The sequence below is a fragment of the Meles meles genome, chromosome 7, assembly GCF_922984935.1.
Source record: "Meles meles chromosome 7, mMelMel3.1 paternal haplotype, whole genome shotgun sequence".
NCBI lineage: Eukaryota > Metazoa > Chordata > Mammalia > Carnivora > Mustelidae > Meles > Meles meles.
Window position 1 is genome coordinate 34,338,694 of NC_060072.1, and position 27,171 is coordinate 34,365,864.

General features: G+C 32.7%; 1 protein-coding gene across 1 annotated transcript in view; it reads right to left on the reverse strand.

Moving 5' to 3' along the window:
* LRRIQ1 (leucine rich repeats and IQ motif containing 1) overlaps positions 1 to 27,171 on the reverse strand; it is a 214,442-nt gene that overhangs the window by 166,997 nt on the left and 20,274 nt on the right. Inside the window, exons 8-11 of the mRNA XM_046012860.1 lie at positions 20,576 to 20,728; positions 18,469 to 18,619; positions 2,679 to 2,872; positions 2,038 to 2,165 (exon numbers count right to left, since the gene is read on the reverse strand). Coding sequence (XP_045868816.1) covers positions 2,038 to 2,165; positions 2,679 to 2,872; positions 18,469 to 18,619; positions 20,576 to 20,728 — 626 coding nt within the window. The remainder of the gene's footprint in view (positions 1 to 2,037; positions 2,166 to 2,678; positions 2,873 to 18,468; positions 18,620 to 20,575; positions 20,729 to 27,171) is intronic.

The window sequence follows — 27,171 nt, forward strand, 5'->3', positions numbered from 1 at the left end:
ATGGACATTGGGGAGGGTATGTGATATGGTGAGTGTTGTGAAGTGTGTAAACCTGGCGATTCACAGATCTGTACCCCTGGGACTAATAATACATTATATGTTTATAAAAAATTTAAAAATTTAAAAAAACTAAAAACACCATACATTATTATATAATAAATTGACTTCTTTTTTATATAGTTAAATTCAAAAGATTAAGTTCTTTCATTCTTGAATTTTTAAATAATTTTTTAATGATTTATTTATTCAACTGAGAGGGAGAGAGAGAGAGAAAGCAGGGATGGGGAATGGGCAGAGGGAGAGAGAGTCTCAAGCAGACTCACCCTTGAGCATGGAGCTCCATGCAGGCCTCGATCTTAAGACCCTGAGATCACCACCTGCGCTGAAACCAAGAGTCGAATGCTGAACCCACTGCACCATCCAGGCACCCCTTAAGAGTTTTTTATGCTAAGGACATATAGTACTTAGTTCTATGCCCCCCCAAATAGAAAACATGACATCAATATCCAAATGTTACAAGGTTAAGCAAATGTCAACTTACAAATAAGGATTATTTAGATTAAGTACCCCAATTATTATTATTAACTCTAAGAAATGTCTAGTGATCTAGTTGATCTAATTCTTAGTCATATCAGATTGATATGGGAAATAAGTCATATCAGACTTATAGGGCAAAAGTCTATCAGCTAGTATTAATTTTAACTATTAAAAGGAGATTTCTTTGATAGTTTAAATTGTCCAAAGAAATTAAAGGCATTATTTCTCAAAAAAATGGTATTGATTTGAATATTTTCTAATCTATTTTAATATTATTTTTGCTCACTAATGTGGCTTGAGATCCACTTCTATAAAATGTATGAGGTATGTCAGTTACTGAGTGATTTACTGCATATGTCCAAACCATAGCTAAGCATTTCTATTGAAATTGTGTTCCTTACCTGGAAAATATTGTAAAAAGATCCAATAAGTTTGTGGATGCCCACATTATTTAAACAGTGTTATCTGATACAGCTGGCTCTATAATAAATGCCCCTTTTAAAACCAAATCAACTTTCATATGTTAGATCATTGAAATAATTTGAGGGAATTTTTGAATACAGATTCAGTTTTTTGCTTTGTCAAATAGTGGAATAGTTTAATAGGTGGAAGTTAAATCATTTGGCCCACACATGCTCAAAGGATGAATACTACTGTGGAGAGATTGTGAGAAAATTTTATCTTTTTATGGTTCTTTTTTATATTTTATGGTTCTTTTAGGAAAAAACAAGTATGCATTAAAATCGGGTTATACTTGTTCTCTTGTTCTGTAAGAGTTGTACAACTCAAAAAAGCAATTTTTTGTTAAAGGTGGTTTCTTTCCTCTACTCCATGTGCCTTTGATGAACAAATTAATCATATTAGAGTGAATAGGTTTCAATGAAATATTAAGCAGAGGGAGACATACACATACTGTGCTCCTGTTTTGGTTTTAGACAGTTATTCTCTGCAAAGATCCAGATGTTTGGTGGTTTCAAATGAATCTTCTGTGTCAGGTACCCATCTCAGTTTAATGTTAAGATATTTTTTTAAGTGTTACTTTATATCCTTAGGGAAATCGAATTTAAATCAATCTTAACAGTTACAAAGACATGCAAGTTGAGAGCAGATTAAAAATCCTTCTTCCAGGACTTAATAAATACCACTTGAGAGAATGAGACATCCTTCTGAATTAAATTAACTACCTCCTGCATTTTCCAAGGACTATATTCTTTACAAATATAAACAAACTAGCTCTGGGAGATTTCTACAAGTATATCTTTGAGAAGAAACAAAATGAGTAGGATAAGTGGCAGTTAAAATTCTACTAAAATTTGAGGGTTTGCCAATATATTACTTTTTCAAATCCTATAAAGATGCATTTCTAATTTATGTACTAATTTATTGTGATGCACTTCCACTGAATCGCTGGTAAAAACTAATAACCTTTCTACTTGTTATGAAGATCAAGCATTTACTTCAGTCATTCAATGCATTTAGGCTTATGCAGTTTGTTTTTACCTGTTTTGAGAGATAGTCAGGTTCTGTAGTGAAGGCAGCCAATAGGAAGAAAGTGCTTCCACAGTTGAAATGCTGTTATCATCCAAGTGCAATTCTCTTAGTAGAACATGATTCTCCAAGGATGGAAGCTATATTTAAATTTGGGTCATTAGCTTATATTAAGTAAAATATTTTTGTCATTCAACAAAATTTAAAAACATAAAACTTATTAAAACTAACAAAAGGTATAGTCTGTTAAACCATATACCTAAATCAAAGTATGTTATGAGAATTTTAGGATGAATAAAATTTATAAGAATTAACTTTATAATTAGAATTTTTTAAATAAAAGTTACTTCATGGCAAATTTTATTTAGAATTTCATTACAGATACATTTGGCTCCACTTACATATGAAAATATAACTGAAAATTATGGTTTATTTTAGTGTTGTGAAAAACTTATGTTAAATTAGTTTTTTTACAAAATATTCTATGTTGAATTTTTTTTTAATAGAGATAAGTATGAGACAGTTTTAAGTAAACTGGAAATCACATACAGATGATAAACAAAAACAAAGAAAAATTAAAGTTCCTTTTAATTTTTTCTGTCAAAATAAAAATGTTGTATTAATCACAGAAGTCAATAATTCAAAGAAATTACCTCACTTAGATAATTTCCCTGTAACTTCAGTACCTGGAGCAATCCACAGTTTTCAATACCTTCAACTTTAGTTAGATGATTATGTGAGCAATCCAGGTATATAATGGTAGGAGTATCACAAAGACCTTTTGTACTAATTAACTGATTGTGGTCCACAATTAGTTGCTGAAGATTTCTCAAAGATTCTAAACCACCTGGAAGAAAAATTTTCCAAGATCACTAATATCAAGCATTCTTCTAGAATCTAAGATGCATTTTCTAATTAATTATACCTATTTTCCAATCTTTCTAATTACAAGTGAAGATTTAGTCCCTATTCTTGTGAAAAATGTGTAAGTGTAAAAAGTATTCTTTTTTAAACTTGTACCTAAAAGATATATTTTTGAATGACATTGTTATATACCAATTAAAAACTGAACAAAATACTAAAAAGTATACATTGGGCGGGCACTGAATGTTTTATTTTCAAAAGGCAACAGAACAAGGGAGAAATAGAAAGACTTGTTTTCTTAAAAAAAAAAAGTTTCCAACTCAGTTTCAGGGTCTTTGAAGTTTGATTACTTCCTTAAGATTGAATATATAATGTTGGAATGCTATTTTCCTACCATCCCATCGAGATAGCTGCCTTAAATTCCCAAGTGAAGTAGGTGCAACCATATTAACTATAATGAATATTAACATATTCTTCAGGTATTTCAAGATTGACACATGTATCCTGCTTGTTGCCCAGATAAGGTTAAGACCAATATGATACTATATAAAAAATACCAGAGGAATCTTCGACTATAGCTCAGCACTTATAAGGAAAAAACTGAGAAGGTTGTTCAAGTAAGCCATCAGGAATTAGCACTGGAAAGAAATGCTGAAGAAGTCTGTAAACATTTCATGAAAGATATTAAAAATCTAGAAAATGTTACTTAGATTGAATATTGGACTAGATATGACATCTTTAGGTATCACACTATTACATGAAATAGGCAGTTCCAGAAACTGGAAATAAGGTTTAAGTTCTAAAGTAGGTACTAGTAAGCAGACTGTCTTCAGTGAGTATTGTACATACGGGAGTCATTGAGGCTGGACCTTGGAGAATCAAGCTTCATTGTGATTTTCTTGTTGAGCCCCAAAATATTTTATTCAATTAAATGTTGAAATAAACACGAGTTTTTTGGCAAAAAAAAAGTTATTTGATAATAAACTGAAAGATAATCTTGAAAGAAACATAATTAATGTATAAAAACAATATCTAAAATTTATGTAATAAATTTATCCTGGAGAAATTTAAAGCACTAACTCAAGGTTTGTTCTTTAGATTATACATTGTAACTTACAGAAGGAAAGGGCAGACAGTTGGCTTATATGAAAATGGAGAAATAAAAGGAAGAATCAAGTAATATTACCAAGATTTCACAAGAAAACTTATTGCTGTATCACATTATAAAAATTTAGATAATAGAATTGAGTGTATTGTACCAATATTTCATAGAGAAACATTAGAAGAAAAATTATATTTTAAAATTGCAGTTTCTAATAGTTTGAGTCAAAAGAATTTAATATTATGGATACTTATTCTGTATAAAAAGGAATACATTTTTATGCTAAAGAGTTAATTTTCTTATGATAAATTATACATTATCTAGGAAAATACATAGAAAGACCCATAGAAGAGAGGGACTTAAATTTAAATTTAGGAAGTAATTTTACATTTTTTAAGTTCTTATCTAGGATTGATGTACTGGTATTTTCCTGTAATGTAAAATAGCAAGTATGACTTAGAAAAAAATTGTCATCCGTTATTATTCAAGGAGCAAATAGTTCTGCCCAGTAAGATAGTTGACTAATTTTAAATAACTAGAGTCAACTATCTTATATATATTATATACTATACATTATCAATTCCAAGGTATTAAAAATGGAACATTACATACAATAATATATATTAGCTAAAATGTAATTCTAAAGTCTGCTGAAATAGAAAATACTTTGGAATTTAGTATGCCTTATGATCATATTGCATGAACATCAATTAACCCACTGAAGCAGTTTAAAGACATTCAAGGAGGAAGGAAATAACTAATAAAAATTTGTAATTGTGTAAAATAAGGTGTCCTTTATCAAATACTTAAACATCCTAAGCAATCTACTTCCATAGGCTTAGTATTTTTAAAAGCCATGGACATTACTCTTAAGTTTTTCAGAGCTGTTCAGAACTAGAATCTATTAACTCATTTAAAGTTGGGAATGCATTGGTGAGACTTCTCAAAGGTAACCCAAGAAGACAACCAAGACTGAAACATCATTAAAAAAATTATCTTAATGACAAAAAAAGGAAATCATTTAAAGAATATGTGGAACTGAGGTCTGCCAACAAACAAGTGAATGAGCTTGGAAGTAGATCTTTCAGCTTCATTGAGCCTTAAGATGATAGTAATCCTGGATGACAGCTTGACTGCAACCTCTTGAGAGATCCTGAGACATAACCACCCAGTTAAGCCACTCCAAGATTCCTGATTCAAAGAAAATACGCAAAGTGTCTGTGATTTTAAATTGCTGTTTTAGGGTACTTTGCTTCACAACAATATATAACTAATACAGTAAAGATCCTATTTGAAAAAAAATATGAGAAAGAAGAAAATATGTTGAAAATGCTTTGGGCAATAGAAGGATATTTAAAGAAATTTAATGTAACAAGAATTCAAAGATATTAAAATAACAGATATAGGTAAACAAATAGACCAAAATAACACCATGACAGAACTAATAAATAATTTAGAACAACATTGCACATTAACAGAGAGCTACAGCTTGGATTGCCCACCAAAAAAGAGATCATCAGACTGAGAACAAAATATGAAGAAAGCCAAAAATAAAAAGACATAGATTAGGGCGCCTACTTGTGATCTCTGTCAAATAAATAAACAAACTCTTAAAAAAAAAAAAAAGAAAAGAAAATTTATGGGGCGCCTGGGTGGCTCAGTGTGTTAAAGCCTCTGCTTTCAGCTCAGGTCATGATCTCAGGATCCTGGTATCGAGTCCCACATTGGGCTCTCTGCTCAGCAGGGAGCCTGCTTCCTCCTCTCTCTCTCTCTCTGCTTGTCTCTCTGCCTACTTGTGATCTCTGTCAAGTGAATAAATAAAATCTTAAAAAAAAAGACATAGATTAAACTAATTAAATAATAATAGACATGAAAGACAAACTCAATCCAAATATGGATCATCTATGATTGAAAAATAGAACCAAAACAAAAAAGTTTTCAAATATATGAAAACCAAAATTTTCCAGAAACAAAGGAATAACTTAGTCTGTAGTTTGAAAGGTACACTATATCCCAAAGCAATTTTATGTGGATTTATTGACTATAAGATGTTTCTTGGTTAAGTTACTGACTAAGGACAAAGAGTGTTATTCAGGTATCTTCATAGAAATCAGTCATAAGGACAGAAAATCAAGTTAGCCTCTTACTTGCAATAGCAATACATAATATCATGTATGCAGTGAAGCAAGGTCACAAAGTACCAAGTGAAGTGTTCTCTAAAAATAGAATACACAGCTTTCTTCTCATTCAAGAATGAAGGCAACTGACAGATATTCTCAAACATGAAAGAATTCAGGGATAATAGAATCCATCTTTCTTTGAAAAATAAGATTTAAAAAGAGCAAGTGAACTAGGTAATCCAGATAAGCAGAGGATGAAAGGTACAGTTGTAAAAAGAACTGGTACTAACCCATTGTCATATAGATCTAATGCCACTAAAGGATATGTACATAGAGTCATACATCCTAATGTGAATAATAACTGTGAATAATGTGGGAGGAAAAGGAGATTGTGAAAAGTATAAATATTCTAATTTATTTTATTTTCTTAAAGAGAGTTAATATTGTCTAAAATACATGAATCAAAAGCACATGTTTTAAAAATTTACTAAGCAAGAATATAACTGGCAAAACTGAAGGTGGAGATGGAAGTATAAAGGAGACAATTTTATCATCTTTAGCTTGAGGAAGCCAGTCTAAAATTCTGAAGTCAAAACAGTTTCATATACACTCTTGCTCTATTGTTTAACAATGCTTTTGAGTTTTTAACTATGTCCCATCTTAGTAAACTGTTTGTAGAAAAATTGACTGAAAAGGAATGTTCCCAACCAGTAATTCACATAGGGATGATTTTTGTTTTTGTTCATCATAAGATTATTTTACGTACATTAATATATTTCAACAAATGCTTACTTTATAAATCATGGTACTTTTTAAAAATTCAAATTGATGTTTGACTTTAGTAGTGGTTAAAGTTATGTCTGCATCATCTCAAAAGCAGCACTAAAGTGGTAGCTGTTTATTTAATGTTAATAAAAATTACATGCTTAGAGCTTATCTCTTTATATGTACTGTAATGACAGGTACTATTAAAGTTTATCTACTGTTTAGTTAAACTTTACTTAGTTAACTACCTAAACTTTTTTTAATTAAACTTTACCCTAAATACACTTATTTATATAGGAAAAGTAAGCGTGATTGGCTGAAGAGTTACCACACTTATTTCAAGTGATTTCTTATTTTTATTACTTTGTTCTTTCATATAAATTCATCTTATATATAAAAGGACATTTTGTTTACCATTTTATATTTGTTACTCCTCAAAGATTTTTGTATTTCTATTTAGATGTGAGCTATGTTTTTCACAGTTTTATTTTCTTAATACTGGTATATGATAAAATTTTCTGTGATTTTTTTGAAATAAACAGAGTAGCCTATATAAACACATATAAATCATTTATATTTTCCACATTTCTACTAAAAATATCAAAATCCTTTTTTGAACCACAAAAGACCCTGAGTAGTCAATGCAATTTCAAGAAAAAAACAAAATTGGAGGTATCACACTCCCTGATTTCAAACTATACACCAAAAGTATAGTAATCAAAACAATATGGTATTGGTATAAAAACAGACACATAGGTCAGGAAAACAGACTAAAGACCCCAGAAATAAACCAATTAGTTTATTGTCAATTAGTTTATGACAAAGAGGCCAAGAATATAAAATGGGGGAAAAACAGTCTCTTCAATAATTAATATTGGGAAACTAGACAGGCACATGCAAAAAACGAAGCTTGACCACTGTCTTATGACATACACAAAAATCAACTCAAAATGAATTGAAGACTTGAACATAAGACCTGAAACCATAAAGCTCAGAGAAGAAAACATAGGTGGTAAACTCCTTGACATAGGTCTTTGGATGATTTTTTAAAAAATCTAACAGCAAAAGAAAAAGCAACAAAAGCAAAATAAATAAGATAAACTAAAAGCTTCTGCAGTGAAGGAAACTATGAACAAATTGAAAAGGCAACCTACTGAAGAGGATAAAATATTTGCATATCACATGTCTGATAAAGGTCTAATATCCAAAATTTATAAGCAACTTCAACTCAACAGAAAAATCCAATCTGATTAAAAAATGGGCAGAAGGTCTGAATAGACATTTTTCCAAAGAAGACATACAGATGGCCAACAGGCACATGAAAAGGTTCTCAACATCATTAGTCATCAGGGAAATGAAAATCAAAATCACTATGGGCTATCACTTCACATCTGTTAAAATAGCTATTCTCAAAAGACAAGAAATTAACAAGTGTTGGCAAGAATATGGAGAGAAGAAAACCCTCTCACACTGTTGATGGGAATGTAATTGGTGCAGCCATTATGGAAAATAGATGGGGGGTCCTCAAAAAATTAAAAATAGAACTACCTTATGACCTACCATTTCCACTTTAGGATATTTATTTAAAGAAAAAAATGCTCCTGACATGAAAAGATATATGCATCCCCATGTTTATTTGTTACAGCATTATTTGTAATAGCGAAGATATGGATACAACCTAAATGACCACTGATGCATGAATGGATAAAACAGCTGTGGTATTTAGATGTACAATGGAATATTATTCAGCCATAAAATAAAAGAATGAAACCTTGCCATGTGTGAGAACATGGATGGATCTCAAGGACATTATGCTAAGTGGAGTAAGTTAGAAAAAAACAAATGTTAGGGGCACTGGGTGGCTCAGTCGTTAAGCATCTGCCTTAGGCTCAGGTCATGATCCCAGAGTCCTGGGATCCAGCTCCGCATTGGGTTCCCTGCTTGGTGGAAAACCTGCTTCTCTCTCTCCCACTCCCCCTGCTTGTATTCCCTCTCTCACTGTGTCTCTGTCAAATAAATAAATAAAATCTTTAAAAAAAGAAAGACAAATGTTATATCATCTCTCTTATGTGGAATCTGGAAAAACCAAGCAAACAAACCAAAACACAACCCATATATGCAGAGAGCAGATGGAAGGTTATCGGAGAGAAAGGGGGTGGGAGGGCAAATTGGGTAATAGGGGTCAACTGTGTAACGGCAGATGATAACTAGATGTACTATGGTGATCACTTGTAGTGTATATATACAAAAATCAAATGATGTACCCCTGAAAGAAATATAATGTATCAATTTTATCTCAAAAAAGAGAAATATTTCCAAGCACAAACACACCAAAAAGGGGGGGTGCTTAAAAAGTAGGTGAATCTTAATGATATGATATTATAAAATAATACTGTCTTAAGCCATTCCAAATACACACACATACAATAAAATGCATGACAATAATAGCATATTAATTTGGAAGTGAGTAAATAAAGTTTAAATTTCTAAGACCCTAAACTGCTTTGAAAAAATACCAAATAAATTTATACTAGTAAATCAGGAAGGCATGCCATATCTATAGTAAACAAAAAGAATAGTAAAATAATATGAAACTGGTAATAGAAAGGGAAAAGGAAATAATTTAAACCCTCAACTAAACCAAAAAGAGGCAAGAAAAGAGAAAAAAATAGAACAGGCAAAACAAATAGAATCAAATAGTAACATAATAGATTTAAACTCAAATATATTAATTGCACTTAATTATTAATTAAACAATTCGTTATCAGAGACCAAAGGCTAGAAACAAGGCTAAAATTTGTCAGGCAGCCCAGATAAAACAATAACAAAAGCAACACATTTTCACATCACATAAAAGAAACCAAAAATAGAACATGTAGAAATACTGTAAGTAAAAGGATAGAAAAAGATATGCATGGGCGCCTGGATGGCTCAGTGGTTAAGTGTCTGCCTTCGGCTGGGATCATGATCTCGGGGTCCTGGGACCGAGTCCCATATCGGGCTCCCTGCTTAGCGGAACACCTGCTTCTTCCTCTCCCACTCCCCCTGCCTGTGTTCCCTCTCTCACTGTGTCTCTGTCAAGTAAATGAATAAATTCTTAAAAAAAAAAAAAAGATACATATACACTAAAGTAGTGATTCTCAAAGTGTGGCCCAGAGACCAATCTCCTACAGACACTTTTAAAGGTTCCATGGAGTCAAAACTATTTCATAATAATTCTAAGATGTTATTTGCCTTTTCACTCTCATTTGCTCAAGAGCTTATACTGGTGTTTTCCAGAGGCTACATGAGGTGTGATATTGTAGCAAATTGAATGCAGAAGGAAATACGGAAATCCAGCTGTCTTGCGTTAAGCTAGACATTAAAGAGATTTGCAAATACGTGTAACAATAACTCTCTTCTCACTATATCTTCTAGGTAAAAACTATGTTTATTATTTATAAAACTATTACTAATGGAAAAACCTTATTATGATAAGCTCTGAATTACTAAACAAGAACAAATTTTTTCTCATTTTTTTTTTCTATACAGTAAATACGGGCAGCGTAAATGAAAGGTGTTTGAGGCAGGTACTCAATTTTTAGGAGCGTAAAAGGATCCTGAGTCCAAAGGAAACCTGGTTAGGGTAATATCAGACACAGAAGACTAAGGCAGAAAGCTTTACTACAGATGAAAAGGGACATTTAAAAGTGATAAATAGGTCAATTCAAAAGAAATATATAACAATTATAAATTTATATAAAATGAATAGCATGCCCTCAAAAATATTTAAAGAAAAAAAATAGGCTCTAAGAATAAAGATCTACAACCAACAATCATCATGGGAGTCATGTATATAGCTTTTTTCTACAACTATGCTAATAACATGGTCAGTAGCACATGTTGATTACAGGCAGTATGGCATAATAAAAACACGAATAGGCTCTGAGGCAGACAATCCATGAATTTCAGGTCTATTCCAAAACTAGCTGTATGAATATAAACACATTACCTAACTTCTCTGAGTCTTTGATCCTTTATTTGGAGTGAGGGTGATTGGGAGGATTAAAAATAGGATTTGAATGTAGCTTATATAACACTTTTACATATTGGCTACTAAAAATAATAGCTATTATTGTTTCCTAACAATTATCCTCAATGAAAAGTAGTTAATAACTGTTGTGACCAAATAAGACTTCAAAGACAAATATTTGAGCTAAACTTTGGAGAAGAAGTAGGATATTAATACACACTTTCAAAAAAGTCTATATGAATTGATTAAACAGTAATTTGATCCAGTAAATGCATTTGGCTCAAAAGGGGGAATCTAGATGGGAAGGAAGTTAGAATAAGTTGCCCTTTCCTCCTTTAATCTTACAAGTTCTTTGCTATCAAATGAAGGAAAAATAACTGAGCAAAATAGACTTAGAGCAAGACTTACCTTAGAATACCATAACTTTCTCAACATCTCAAAGAAAATTATTCTCTCCCAGTCAACATTCCTATTTTGTCCATTCCCCATCCCAAACAAAACAAAACAGTAGCCACAAAAATATGCAAGAGCTTCTTGCAAATTATGTAAATATAACAAATATAAAGTATCACTTAAATATCGAGTCCACTGCTTCAATATATTCTTTATTAACTCTTTAAAAGTTTCCTACATCCCACAAAATAGAAGTGAAGCCAAGTGTGTTTATCCCTCAAAGGGCCCTTGCCCATGGCAAAATTAGCATTTGGCTATACTTGCTACAAATATCTATTTCAAAGAATTCCTCCCACAGAAACGAGCCAATGGTCTAATAAAACATTCCTGTCACAGTGGGGGGAAAAACCTCTCCTGAAAGGAACAGCAAAACTAAAGATGTTAAATTAGGCCAGAGGTTTTCACTAAATAAGTGTTTGGTAAAGGTCTACCTCCTTTAGCTACTCAATGATTGCTATGTTTGACAGCTACGTACAAATATGCTGAGCTGCTCTTAAGATTTTTAATTTCAATGCAAAAGTTCTTCAGGATCATATATGTCATGTGGAAACAGGAATACTGAAACAGGAATCAGAAAACTTGGATTCTAGCCCCACCTCTGGTAGGAGTTTGAGGAAAATTATGTGAGTCTGTTTTTTCATCTGTAAACTTAAGAAGCCTAAATTGGCAGATCTGTAAAATCCCTTTCAGCTTTGTACTGGGCATTGTTGCATTTCAAAACTGAAGAGTAAGCTAGCACCATCTAGTGGAATACAAGAAATTCACTAAGTATACTGCAGTGAAAAGCATTTCTACAAGCAAAGTACCCAGAGCTTTATTTTACTTTACTTCATTATTTTTTTTTCTACTGTTCCAAAGACAACATTGGGTAACAAGAATTAAGCCAAGAAGATGTCCCCTATGAGTCAAGACAGTAATCAACCTTATGTGGAAAGTTGCAGTATTTCAATATCTTTCATACTTTTATTAGTGTCACTTTTCCAGAAAACAGTATTATCTGAAAATAAAGCATCGGGGAAAAAATGTCTCCTAATACTTCTACCTATTTATAATAGTTTCTAGGAATGTATCACCTGAAATTTATAAATTAACAAATTAACTGCTGGCATTAAGGAAACATGTTTTTCCAGATAAAAGTTTTTTGCACATAGCAGAGATAGAAGCTTCATTAATGAGAAGACAAAAATAATTATTTGTTCTTACACATTAATCATACTTATTTTCATTTTTACTCAATAGTCAATAAATGAAATATAGCAGTTTATTCCCATTCTCTTTTCTTTATATAAATATCATAGATAATCTTGGCCAAAGTCAGGATACTCGTTTGTTTTGTTTACTGCTGCATCCTCAGCAATATTCTAGTACTGCGTTCTAGTGCCTAGAAAAGTGTTTACACATAGTAGGTGCTCATTATCAAATTTATTAATCAATAAACCTTAAAATTTTTACTTATTTCAGCATAAAGAGTTTTAATATGCTCTAATAAAATAGTAATAATCTTAAATGTTAAATGCATATTTATTGCAGAGGCAGTGGATGAGGCAATTAAAAAATCAGATACTAGGAATAGACTGTTGAGTTTCAAATCCCGGCTCTATCATTTACTAACTATATGATCTTAGATAATTTACTTAACTTCTCTGTGCCTCAATTATTACCTGGGGTGTGGGAGAAGCATTTAATAGTAACTAACTCATTGCAGTTATATGAAAAGTAAATGAATTAAATGTATAAAGCACTTAAATATATGGTAGTTAAAAAGTAATCTATTACTATATTTATCATATTAAGTTGTATTTTTCCCTATAAATAAGATTCATAAAACAATTTCATCATATGGCAAGAATTTTTTCAAATTAATTCACTTTCAGAATGTTTCTCTTAGAAAGTCAATAAAATCCAACATAAAAACAGAAAAAAAAAACAAAGAAAACTAGATTATAAATTATAAATCACCTATTTTTCATTTGTTTTGGCTATTTGTTAAAAAACTAAGTCCAAAATACTATCTCAAAATATGAAAAACTTCTCACAGATATTCAACATCCATTCAAAGTATGTTTTTCCACATTACTTTTGGAAAACAAAATTCTTACCAATATTACCGGAAACTTACTTATAGGAAATTTCAGGCAAAAGAAAGCATGAAATGTCATAATGATATCATAATCTTGAAATTTAAACTGCAAATCACCCAAATTAAATTGAGTTATAAAAGACAGTACAGGAAAAAAAACCTTACAGAGGAAAAAAATAAACAAGACATTTTAGATTAATAAAAAGTATGAAGAAATCTGTTTTCTGATTAAAATAAATCATCAACTAAAGCGAGCTTAATAAATTAAAATTAAGCAAATATTTTGACATTCAAAATATGTAATAACTCCAGATCAAATAAAAATATTCTATAATCAAAAACATGCTACCCAAATAGAACCAATTATAGAAAATAATACTAAAATGTTATACGGTAGTCTTTAAATTAGCCACAGCACACAATATGCTTTAATATTAAACCAAACATACTTAATTTTTATTAAATTAAAAATACACAATTAACTTTACATAAATTTCAATTTATAGAAATATATTTTAAGTTATTACTTTTTAAAAAGTATACTTTACATTGTGTTTCTATTTCTGTAATTAGGCAGTTTCATTAGAACAGAAAACATTTAGCATAAATAATTTCAAATGAATTGCCTTAAACAGACTGACAGTTCCTATTCTCATTCACTTAAATGCAATGAAATTCAAATAAAAATGTGCATTAACGTTTTCTAATAAAAAGAGTAATTAAAGTTAATCTTACATTTTAACTACTGCAATAATTACAGCTTAGTAAGAATTAGGAACAAATTAAACTTGAAACTATAAATGCAGAATACATGGTATTGCTTCCAATTTTATTTCACCTCCTTAAGAAATATTATAGCGTGGAATAGTAACCTATTAACTTATAAACACAAATCTATCTTTGTGTCCCTTCATAAGAGTTCTTAGCATCAATACATCATTGAAAGACAAAATCTATGCTTTTCCCTTAGCTCAACCAGAATCTCTGTAAGCAGTTCCTGAAGATGAAAAACAGACTCCAAACAGTCTTCAGAAAATCTACTTTTTCATGTATACTCTTCTCACACTCAATAAATACAGTGTTTTCATTGTACCCAACAGACAGCAAAGATGTCTTTTACCTTGTTTGCTCTGTACTACATAAAGATACCTCAAGTACATCAATTAATACTATGGCAGTTTCCACATAAATCTTGCAGATATCCTATCCCAGGAAATCCACTGGTTACAAGAAATCCCATACAGCCCTGCTGGCAATGAAAATGAAGTGAATGGGGGTCAAAACATTTCTTCTCACAAACAGCCTTTTTCTTTTTTTTTAAGCTTGCTTCAGTGTGTGCCAATATAGCAACATACATTATCAATGCACTTGTCTTCATTCCAACAACAACAAAATTATTTCTGTCTTTTAAACTGAAATTTTAAAATAAAAAAAAATTGTATCAAAAGTATCACTATTTCCATACAGGAGAAAATATGAGTAGTCCCAAAGCAGTGAACAGACACACTGGCAAATAAACACATTGAGGAGTATTATACATTTTATTTTCAAAAGTGCGCCTTGAAACGTCTGTAAAAGTTTGCTTTGTGAAAACAGTTGTATTTTTTCCCATATTAAAAAAAAAAAATCAGAGATGACGGTGACTGCCTTGATCCAACTTTCTCCATACCTCCTCTAGAAATTCATAATAAACAACAAGTAAATAAAAAATACCCCAATCTATCTTCCAGTGTAAATGGGAGATGAAGAAATTACAAGCTGAATTTTTCTAAGTGGGGTAGTAAGTATCTGTAACCAACACAATCCAGGCTAAATCTACACTGGTACAGAGGTAATACTATGGAAACTGGCCAGATATGTAAGAAATGGAGATCCTGCAGTGGTGGAAGAACCCATGTATTATCAACAAGGCCTTCTTCCAGAAAGGGAGCATCATCCCAAGTGAGATAACTAACACCAAGGATATAAGTTGAATTACAAGTGCAAATGGCCATGCTCTTTATGAAACAAAACATTTAAAACTGGATCAAAAAACAAAACCCAAAATCTATGCTGTGTATAAGTACACACGCAAAACAAAGTGTTTCTAAAGTTTTGTGGGGTTTTTTAATGACCACGTAGACAAATACAAATAAAAAGAAAATGTCAGGCAAGGTAGAAGTTAGTCTCAAAACATTAGAGACAAAGAAGGAAACATAAATATCAGGACGAAAATTCACAATAAAGATAACACAGTTAAGAATATCTACAAAACGGCATGGAGCAACACCCAAAAAAATGGAAACCAAAGGATATACAAAAAGAAATAGGCTAATTAATAATAAATATATTTATACTAGCTCAACTCAGTCTATGGTGGGTTAAGTAGATATAGAAGATCCAAAACAAATGCTCACCAAGCTAGATCATAAAGATAAAAATATAAATTCTATATTCCAATTAGAAACACAATGACTGGGGCGCCTGGGTGGCTCAGTGGTTTAAGCCACTGCCCTCGGCTCAGGTCATGATCTCAGGGTCCTGGGATCGAGTCCCAGATCGGGCTCTCTGCTCGGCAGGGAGCCTGCTTCCCTCTCACTCTCTCTCTGCCTGCCTCTCTGCCTACTTGTAATCTCTCTCTGTCAAATAAATAAACAAAATCTTAAAAAAAAAAAATAAAAGAAACACAATGACCTCTTTTCACGTGCACATGAAACATTCCTGAAAATTGACCACATATTAGAAAATCACAATAAGTTCCAAAAAGAAGAAATGGCACAAAGATAATTCTCTCACTATATATAATGCAATAAAACTAAACAGAAGAACAGCAACAACACAAAATGGTCTTACCATATAGAAATTTTAAATCTTAGCTAAAAGTCAAAATATGTCATAAAATTGTAGAACTGATGAAAACAGAGAAGTTACGGACCAACCAGTGCTCACAAAAAAAATTATAGACTGCAGTATTTATGTTAATAAGAGTGAAAAAGAATAAAAATAAAAAATTAATTATAGAAATAGAAGGAATAAAATAATAGAAGAAAAGGTAGAAGGAACTGATATTAATGTGTATTAGTGGTAGGAGTGCAAAATTGTATAACCCATAAAATGTGGATGGCACTATTTTCCTAAATTACAGATGTCCTTTGCACCAGCAATATACATTGCAGAAAATTAATCTAACGATATAACTGGTAAAGTATAAAATGACATAAGTATCAGATAGTTATTATGGCAAATGTGGAAGACTGGAAACCATCAGTGTCAATCAACCAGAAACTAATGGAATAAAACCTGACCAATCTACAAAATTGAAAACTATGAAACCATGGAAAAAGAATGCTCTGAACTCTGTAACATGTTGCTAAGTGAAAGCAAGATAAAGGACAGTACTTAAAATATTCTATATTTTAATTCTAGAATTAGGATTAATATATACACATATATCTCTTGGATATATATGTGTATATATGCATATTTAAATGTACATACATACACATATAAATGATACACATATTATTAAATGCATACAGATGTTATATGTGCTTATGTACAAAAACATCTGTATATAAAAATATATTGGAGAACAGAGTAAAAAGGACAGGGATGAAAGATCAATCTCTTCGAGTATGTCTTTTTAAATGTAGTTTGGCTTTAAAAAAATATTTGTTTTATACATCAAACATAAAATTAAATCAAATGAGAAAAGTGAGCTTATTCCTACTACCCCATCTACTCCCATCCCACTCCCTGAAATTTCAGTCCAGACCATATTTCCTAATGATTTTAGGATGAGGAGATGGATAGTACCTTTTAGGTGTCCAAAATTTAAGTTATTAGTATTGTACCATAAAAAATTGTTATCTAGTTCCTGACTTTTTTAGCAATCCTTCATTATTCATTAACCATTATTTAAGCCCCTATCAAGTCCCTTGAGAATCTCACAAGTTTAAATTTTAAAAAAGCAGAGAATTTTAAGCCAGGTAGTAAAAAATACAATGATATTTTTATTTTAGAATTATCACACTGCTAACAGTATAGAAGTAAATTCTTCCTTTCAGTAGAAAGAAGAGGGAAGTTGGGTAGTAAAAAGTGAAAGCATGAACAGAACACTTTCACAAAATTTGACAGCGAAGGGTAAGAGAGATGATGAGGCAATGGTAGAAGTAAATGGCAAAACGAACTGTTCGACAAACGACAGGTGATAAGAGATACAGTATCAGAAGACACTGACAATTATATTTATAAACAATAGAAGGACTGGCCTTAAGAAGACATTCTCATTGCTGAACTGTATGGACTATAAAGTATGAGGTTGGAAACAGATATAGATAAATAGGGATACAGATATATAGCTGGAGAGATGGAAAAGATCAGGGAGATTCAAACCGATGGATTTCTTTCATGTGGTGGTTGCCTTATCTAAAAAAGGAAAGGTTAGGACAAGTGGTGTGGAAAGCAAGGAAGGGAGTGATGACAGGGATTTTTAGGGAACAGTTATGGCAGTTGCTAAGTGCAAAAAGCATAGAAGCCATAAAAATACGATGGCACCGAACCAGGGTATCATATTCTCCAGTAGAGCTCAGATCACCACTAGTTAGAAAAAAAAGAAGGGGCGCCTGGGTGGCTCAGTGGGTTAAAGCCTCTGCCTTCGGGTCAGGTCATGATCCCAGGGTCCTGGGATTGAACCCCACATCAGGTTGTCTGCTCAGCAGGGAGCCTGCTTCCTCTTCTCTCTCTCTGTCTGCCTCTCTGCCTACTTGTGATCTCTGTCTGTCAAATAAATAAATAAAATCTTTCATTAAAAAAAAAAGGAATAGGTAAGTGAATATACTAATTTAAGGAGCCGCTGATAACTAGCCATTTGCCACTTGTGGGAGCATATGTCCTTTATATATTAAAAATAGTCTTATTTCCTTCATGTATTTGGATAAAAGATTAAGTATGGCATAAATAAAATTAAAAAATTAGTAATAGTGGCCTATTCTTGAAAAGGAATAAATGAAACAAAATGTAATCATGAGAAATAAATGTCAATAAATTCAAATTCCCTTATTCTTACCAATTCGAGTGATTTTATTATGTGAGAGTTCAAGATTCTGTATATTAGTGCAGCCATCCAAACCATGAAAAGAAGTCAGTTGATTTTTATTAAGAAGAACAACACAGAGATTTTCCAAATTTTCACAATTGATAGTCTCAATATGGTTTTCCTAAAACAAAGAACAAATGTAATTTATTTTAATTCAATGGCTTATTAGTGGAACATTTAAAGCTTCCAGAAAGAGGAAGGATGAGATATGATCTCCAAGTAAATAACCGAATCTCTGACTTTTACGATAAACATACAGAATGTTATAGTATCTAGATGAAAATATTAAGTGATCTAATAAATAATTAACTGATTTTATATTTATTAATCTTTGAAAATACAGAGAATCATAATAAAATATTTCAATCTAAATGAACAAAAATGAACACTAGGTCATGGTTCCTTTAAAACTGTTAAAGAAACCAAACATTGAAAAAGTTGATATCTCCCTATTTCCCCCTTCTCAGTCCTTTTTGCTCCCTTCCTCTCCAAAGAACACCAATATTGTGAGTTAGGCATGTATCTCATGTATAGGTTTGTAGTTTTACTACACATACATATCTGAAATACATAATGTTGGTTTCAGTGTCAAGATCATGTGTCTAGGATGTAACAACAATTTTATTTTTTAAGACCTCGGAAAAGTAAATGGGCTTTTAAGAATCTTAAGCGTGTAGTCCACAGCATCCCTCTCAAATATATTTATAAGCATAGCCTTTGTCTAATGGAAGAAATTTAATAAGAAGCATAAGAAATCCACAAAGTTTTCAAAGAAAATCACATTGGTGGAAGCACTGTGTGAACTGAGAAGAATATAAGTCAAATGAAAAGAAGCTTCTAGCCTACCACCCACACCCCATCTTCTATGGGAAAGAAACAGGCTCAGGAAAAATCTCAACTGCGACTAGTACGTCTTGTGGAAAAAGACCTTGAGAAGATCAAAACCCCAGTGGACAGAACCAGGGGTCATAGAAAATCATCTTCATTGAGCAGAACCAAGTCCTTATTAGGGAAATGAGGATATGTGCTCAGCTATGGACACATGGGCTTCTTGTTTTCTTTCATTTTTAATGGAATAGCTATTGTAATTAATCAAACCTATCTCACCACTGTATGTAAGTGTGGGGGCGGGACAGGAGGAGAGAAGATACTTTTCATTGTATCTCACAGATCTCTGAATTGAAAGAGCTCGACCTAAGCAGATCACCTCCACCTGGATCTGATATAGATGAGAAAATTTTGTGCTTCAAGTCTAAGTCTGAGGCCACAAGATTGGTGAGACTTAGGGGTCTCTGGGACACGAGTGTATTTTGCATGTGGGACAGACGTGACTCCTTAGGACCCAGAGGGTAGACTGTGGTAGACTGTTACTTTGCCCCAATAAACCTCACATCCCAACATTCACAAATCCACCCAGCTCCCCTCCCATACAAATTCAGGTTTGGCCAATAGAACATTAGCTAGTATAATGCCAGCAGATGCTTGAAAAACACCTGCATATTGGAGCTTGTCTTTTTGGAATGCTCACTCTTGTGATTGGGCCACTCTGTAGAGAAGCCCCAAAATGGAAGAGACAGAGACATGACACAGAGAGAGAGAGAGAAGAAAAGAAAGAAATTGAAATTCTAACCTCCCAAGGCAGAAGACAAGGCATTTTGGACATTCCAGCCCCCACTCCAAATTACATAAAAGACCCAGGCAACAAGACACAAATCAGAAGAAATACCCAGAAAAGCCTGTCCTCAATTCGTGGCTGGCCCACAGAACCATGAGCAAATAAAATGGTGGTTGTTATAATTTACTATAATAAAACAGAAAATTGATTTATGTTTATATTTCAGCAATGACAATTTTGAAGAAATAGTTACTATATAAACAATAACCAATAACCAATAACTTAGGTTCTAAAGATGTCAAGGATCAAACAAAAAGTAATAAAAACAATAACTATATCATCTGCAAATAGAGATAAGTGATTTCCAGGCCATACTTCCTAATAATCTTTCCTCAACGGTTCTCACAAATTTTGTTTTCTATTTTATTATAGGATAAATAATGAGGAGAACAGAGAACATACCTGGGCATCAATATGCTTCAGTTTTTTGCAGTTACTCAGGCTGTGCAAAGAAATCAATCCACAGCGTTGAAGAGACAAAAACTGAAGATTTGGACACTCTGCTAGTGTGGAGAGACTACAACCTGGCAAATCTTGAAATGTAACTGTTGTAACCTAGAGAATTCAAGAAAATGGGTTTACATAACATTATCTAACAATAATGAATATAAACTATATCAGCCTTGCAAAATTCCTTTTTAAAAATTCATTAAGGGATTCCTGGGTGGCTCAGTTGGTTAGGCGTCTGCCTTTGACTCAGTTCATGATCCCAGCATCGTGGGATCAAGTCCCGCATCAGTCTCCTTACTCAGGTTGGAGCCTGCTTCTCCCTCTCCTTCTGCCTGCCACTCCACCTTGTGGAGTGCTCTCACTCTGTGTCAAATAAATAAATATTTACTTATTTAAAAAATCTTTTTAAAAAAGTCATCAAAAAAAACTAATCAGGGGCGCCTGGGTGGCTCAGTGGGTTAAAGCCTCTGCCTTCGGCTCAGGTCATGATCCCGGGGTCCTGGGATCGAGCCCCGCGTCGGGCTCTCTGCTCTGCAGGGAGCTTGCTTCCTCCTCTCTCTGCCTGCCTCTCTCTCTGCCTGCTTCTCTGCCTAGTTGTGATTTCTCTCTGTCAAAATAAATAAAATATTAAAAAAAAAACTAATCATATATATCAAAATTGCATTTGTTAACAATTCACTTTCAATTAAGCTATCTGGTTCTCCTTTGTTCCTCACATAGAAAGGCAAAATAATGCAATCATCCATGACCAACTCAAGTTCAAAAGTCATATGCATAGAAGCAATAATAAAATCATCTATTAGCTCATTCACTGATATTTCACCAAATTCACTTTCTGTGTGTATTATTTTGGCACCATTTTCAAGATTGTACTACACAAATGCTTGTTGTATCAAACAAATGCTTGATACTATCAAACACAGGATACTGTGTTTGACAGTATACTAGGGATACCTGGGTAGAAATAGTAACAGGAGCCACAATGTATCAGGGGATAGATTCTGTGTCCAACCTGCCATGATTCAATTAAAATGGCTCAACTACCTTCCAAAAACAAAGTCTGAGAAATTATAGAACCTATAATAAATAGGACCATGGAATAGTAATTAAACCATGTAATAAAAATAACTTTCTATTACAAGTTCACTGGTATGAATCATTCCTTACTGGCACAAATCATTCCTTACTGTTGAATAATGTAATATACTCAGAGCAAATAGTATCTCTGATGTAACATAGCATGAATGGCATTTTTTTCCGGTATTTTCAAACATTTTGAAGACCATATTATTATTATTGAAATATCACTGTGGACTCAATAATTCACAAAGGTTTTTCTTAAAGAATTTTTCTGTCATTTTGGTTTTAGTCTTTTTAACTAAAGAAAATTCAGTATCAAAGAATGCACTCAACTTTATGGTATATATACTAAGAACTACAGTTATAGTGGCACAGAAATATATCAGATAACGGGAATATTTCCGTATTAGTAAAAAGCACTCTACTTTTTGCATGGAGCACTGGGTGTTGTGCAAAAAGAATGAATACTGTTACGCTGAAAAAATAAATAAAAAGGGAAAAAAAAAAAAAAAAAGCACTCTACTTACTAAACTCAAGAGCTCTCACATAAAGAAAATGGCAGAAAAATAAGTATAGCATGTTGGTTCTTCACTATAATTAAGTACATGAATGGAAATAACTATATACATTAACTTTTTATAGTAAGAATTATTTCATATTGTCATATCAAAAATCCTAAGGCCAGGTTTCCCATGTACTGAAAAACAAGTTTAACATTGCTAGCTTTATAGGAAGAGTCTAGTATATATTATACTGAATCAGAAATTTTAAAAATGTACTATTGTAATTTAAAGCATTATTGCTTCAGAAAAAGCTTAAAAAAAAAGTGTAAGAGTCTTAAGAACAGTAACCCCTCTTCATTCGGAACATTTCCTGTGCATTAAATTAAACTAAAAGTTTTAAATTTACGTATTTGTGTAAGTGAATGGGAAGACCGTATGTTCGTGGAGATAAAAAGAAGGGATTAAATCCACTCCTTGCTTTGAGTAGCAAAAGTTATAAACAATATTTTTCAAACTTCAGGTGAATAAGTTTCTCATTTCATAATTATTTCAGGAATATCTCAGTTATTCATAGTCTAAAATGACTTTTGAAACAAATTTATATTTTATGGTTTTTCAGAAAGAAAAATATTGATCCATTTGTGGCAAAAAAAACTGCTGTATATTACCCATTTAATTTGTCCACAAAGAGAACTTATACATTCTGTAACTGGGAAGCTAGTTGTATACTAACAAGTGAACACACAATTTAGAACCAAGTACTTAAAAACCAAAAACTCCACAACTGTAGTTTTATAGTAACAAATGGTTCTCTACTTTCTTATTTATATTATCCTGCCTGACATCATCATACACTGCTTAAAATCACCTACAGAAATGGTTAGATTCCAGTTTTTATGGTGGTAATTTCTCTAGTTAGTTTAATTACAGTATAGGAGCGACAACTGTTGCAGAGTCCTTATTAATGGTATCTACTTTCAAATATAAAGTATTTCATAATATTTCCTCCTCCCTTTTATGGAAGATTTTTAAAATTTCCTTATGATATATTAATTTATTATCTCTCCTACCTTAGGTTTTTCCAAACATATGAGATCAAAATAAATTTTTATATTAATCATTTGTTGATACATGCATGACAATAATTATATAAATAACTGCTTTATGCTCCAAATAGTAAGGTCAATATAGAATTAGTACCTACAGGTGTTCATCACTGCATGGTCTGTTGAAAAAGAGCAACTGGAGCATAGTGGATGTTCACTAAATGTTTCAGAAATAAATGAATAATAACTGCCCTATGGCAAAACTAAATAAAGCATCCATAGTTTCTTTCCTTAATAAAGGGTAACATAAAGATATTTCAAAAACTAGTATTTTCAGGTTCTCATAACTTAAACTATTCTACCCTCAGAACTTATGATTCATTCATTTTATCTTAATAAAAGATAATAAATCACTTTATTACTTAATCATCCATATTTCCCTAAATCTTTAACAGATCATGGTACATAAAATGACCTAAAATAGCTATGTAATTTTAGAGATTTCACTTTCAATTATTCTTGAGTTCAATTCAAGGAGTGCCAGTCATGTATGGTAGACTATAATACAAAAATAGTGAAAGCAGTAACTCTTGGTTTTTCTTTTTGCAGAACATCTGTTCAGAGATAAAATTTTAAATCACTTCAATCTAAAGAAATAACATCTAAAAAATCAGCTGCAAGAGACTGAATCTGAGGTATGATAACCGGATTAAATGAAGCAGAATCTAACTTCTAGTAGCTCATGTACCAATACAACACCAGTTTATTAGAATTTGCCTTGTATAAGATGTGAGACATTCTGATCTAAAAGCTAATAACAGCTAAAATGTTATCCTTCATGTCATGTTATAAAGCCATATTAAAAAATCCTTAAATTCAGTACCCTCTTTTTATGATTATTTAAATCAAGTAATCATTAGTAGCAAGACACCAAAAATAAAAGAAAAATAAATGAGTTAGAACATTAAAACTAGAAAACAATATATATATTAGTTGTGTATAATCTCTGCTTGAGATCCAAGTTTGATAATGACTATTACATATACTAGGAGCCCTAGACTATATTCTTCGTATATGTTATTTTATTTATTTATTTTTAAAGATTTTATTTATTTATTTGTCAGAGAGAGAGAGAGCACAAGCAGGCAGAGTGCCAAGCAGAGGCAGAGAGAGAAGCAGGCTCCCCTCTGAGCAAGGAGCCCGATGCAGGACTTGATCCCAAGACCCTGGGATCATGACCTGAGCCGAAGACAGCAGCTTAACTCACTGAGCCACCCAGGCATCCCCATATATGTTATTTTAAAATTCAACAATCCTATCCAATAGACATTGCTCTTCCCAGTTTATAGAATACAAAACGGAGGCTCAAAAAGGTCAAGCACCTTGCCCAACATGACACAACCAATAAATGGCAGAAATAATCAGGACACTGATCTTATTTGACAGAGGGCTTATTAGTACTTTATTGAATTATACTCAAATAATTTTTACATTAATTCCCTTTTTAATTAATGTACTCTATCTAAATTGTGAAGCTAGCAGTAATACAGAGATAAGATTAAGACTCAGTCATACTATTTATTCATCCACTTGTCCATCTTCCCACTTAACCACCCCTCAGTCAAGTAATGAAAACCACTATTGTCTGACAAATTGTAAAGAAACATAGACAAGAGTCAGACCGGATTTCATGTGCTGAAAGCTGAAAGTGAGAAATTAATATAAGCAAAATGAGTTCATCAGTGGGTGAAATTCTAGAAGAGTAAACTTTTCTAAAGGTCTTCTCTAGAAGGACCTTCCAAAGATGGCAGTGGGTGATCAAGGTAAGGATAAAGATGTGAATCCTTAGCAAATCAAAGTAAGAGACTTATGGATCAGGAACAGTAGTGAATAAAGACACCAGTATAAACCTATCTCCCAGGGTCATTACAAGAAAGCATTTTATAACACTTCTGTATTTATAGACATATTCATAAATACTTTTCAACTTTATACTATACACTTGATGCCTCAAAGAAAAATGAAATGTTCAAAATAATTGCTTGAGCAGTAGTCAGAGGATTACAGTGCCTTTTACAACATTTCTAATCATATTAATCCATGGGCCAGCACCAACGGCATCATCCGGAGCACTGCAAAAATGCAGAACATTGGGGCACCTGGGTGGCTCAGTCAGTTAAGTCTCTGCCTTTGGCTCAAGTCATGATTTCAGGGTCCTGGGATGGAGACCCACATTGAGCCCCCCATGGGGTTCCGTGCTCAGTGGGGAGTCTGCTTCTCCCTCTTCCCCTGTTGTTCTCTTTCTCTCTCTCAAATAAATAAAATCTTTTTTAAAAAGTAGAGAACATTGAGACTGATCACCAGACCCAATGAATCAAAATTAGCATTTTAACAAATTCCCAGGAGATCTGCATACACATTCCAGTTTTCGGGGACCTGCCCTAAGAAGCAAAAGGAGTAATCCTTACTTTATGTATATTGACAAGAGTTTCACAAAAGGAACAGAGTGGATAGGAGAAGAAACACCAAGGGGACAGGTTCGCCATCTTAACTTCCTCAGCGTTCTTCTCATTGAACAGAGCAGAGACCCACAATGAAAAAGAATACTGCTGTTTTCCTAACTTCAGTTTACTCTAGAAACAAGCACACGGTGAGCATGAAGCTGTCACTTATGCCTGGCTCAAACAAATAGGAAAATTACCCAAAATAAAAGTTAGTAGTTAATGTTACCAATTCAGAAAGCCTACACCAACATCTTAGGGAAAGTAGAAAAAGAATGATTTCTGAGATAACATAGCCAAAGAAAATAATTAATAGACGTAATGAGAGATTCTATATGTAGCTCTATGGATCTGATGGATATGAAAATACATTGCCTAGGAAACAGAGGAACTTCAAAGTAGTTCTTGTTCCTTATACAGCTTTTTCACATCCCAGAGATCTCTTTAATGCCCACTATCTTATTATCCTTCTAAAGAATACCATGAAATCTTATTTACAGCAATTACCAAAATCTATAGTAATGTAATTGGTATTTTTTTGTTTGTTTGTTTAAAGCCTTTTTGTATACCAGAGTCACCTCCATAATGTCAACGACTAGGGTTTCTTTCTGTCCCTAGTCCAACAATAAATATTGATGCATCACACTGGACAGATAAATATTTGCTGAGTGAATAAATTAAAAAATTCATATATATTAACTTCAGTGTTTCCTTTCCTAGGCATCTCTCTATATCAAAAAACTAAATACATTTTATTGAATACATTTTGGTTTCAGGCCCTAGTCAGATATATGTATTTTAATCCCAAGTCCTTTCTAGTGTTGTACTATTTGAAATATTCTTTCCTGGTTTTCTACACATTTGTTAGTTTCTGATTTTTTAAAAAAATATTTTGTTGGGGCACTTGGGTGGCTCAGTGGGTTAAGCCTCTTCCTTTAGCTGGGGTCATGATCTCGGGGTCCTGGGATAGAGCCCCACATTGGGCTCTCTGCTCAGCAGGGAGCTTATTTACCCCTCTCTCTCTGCATGCTGTTCTGCCTACTTGTGATCTCTGTCAAACAAATAAAATCTTTAAAAAATTTTTTGTTTATTTAGTTGAGAGAAAGAGAGAACATGCACATGCGTACACATGAGTGGAGGAAGAGGCAGGAGGGAGAGGGACAAGCAGACTCGCTGATGAGCAGAGAGTCCAATGCAGGGCTTACCCCAGGACCCTGGGAGCATGACCTGAGCCTAAGGCAGACACTTAACCGAATGAGCCACCCAGGCGCCCATTAGTATTTGTCTTAATTTTGGTTGAAAAAATGGGCTTTATAAACATACAAAATTCACAGCGGTTGGTGATGGTTATTTAAATTTCAGACATATATGCACTGTGCTTATATAGCACATGACTAAATATGTTTCCATATGGAAAT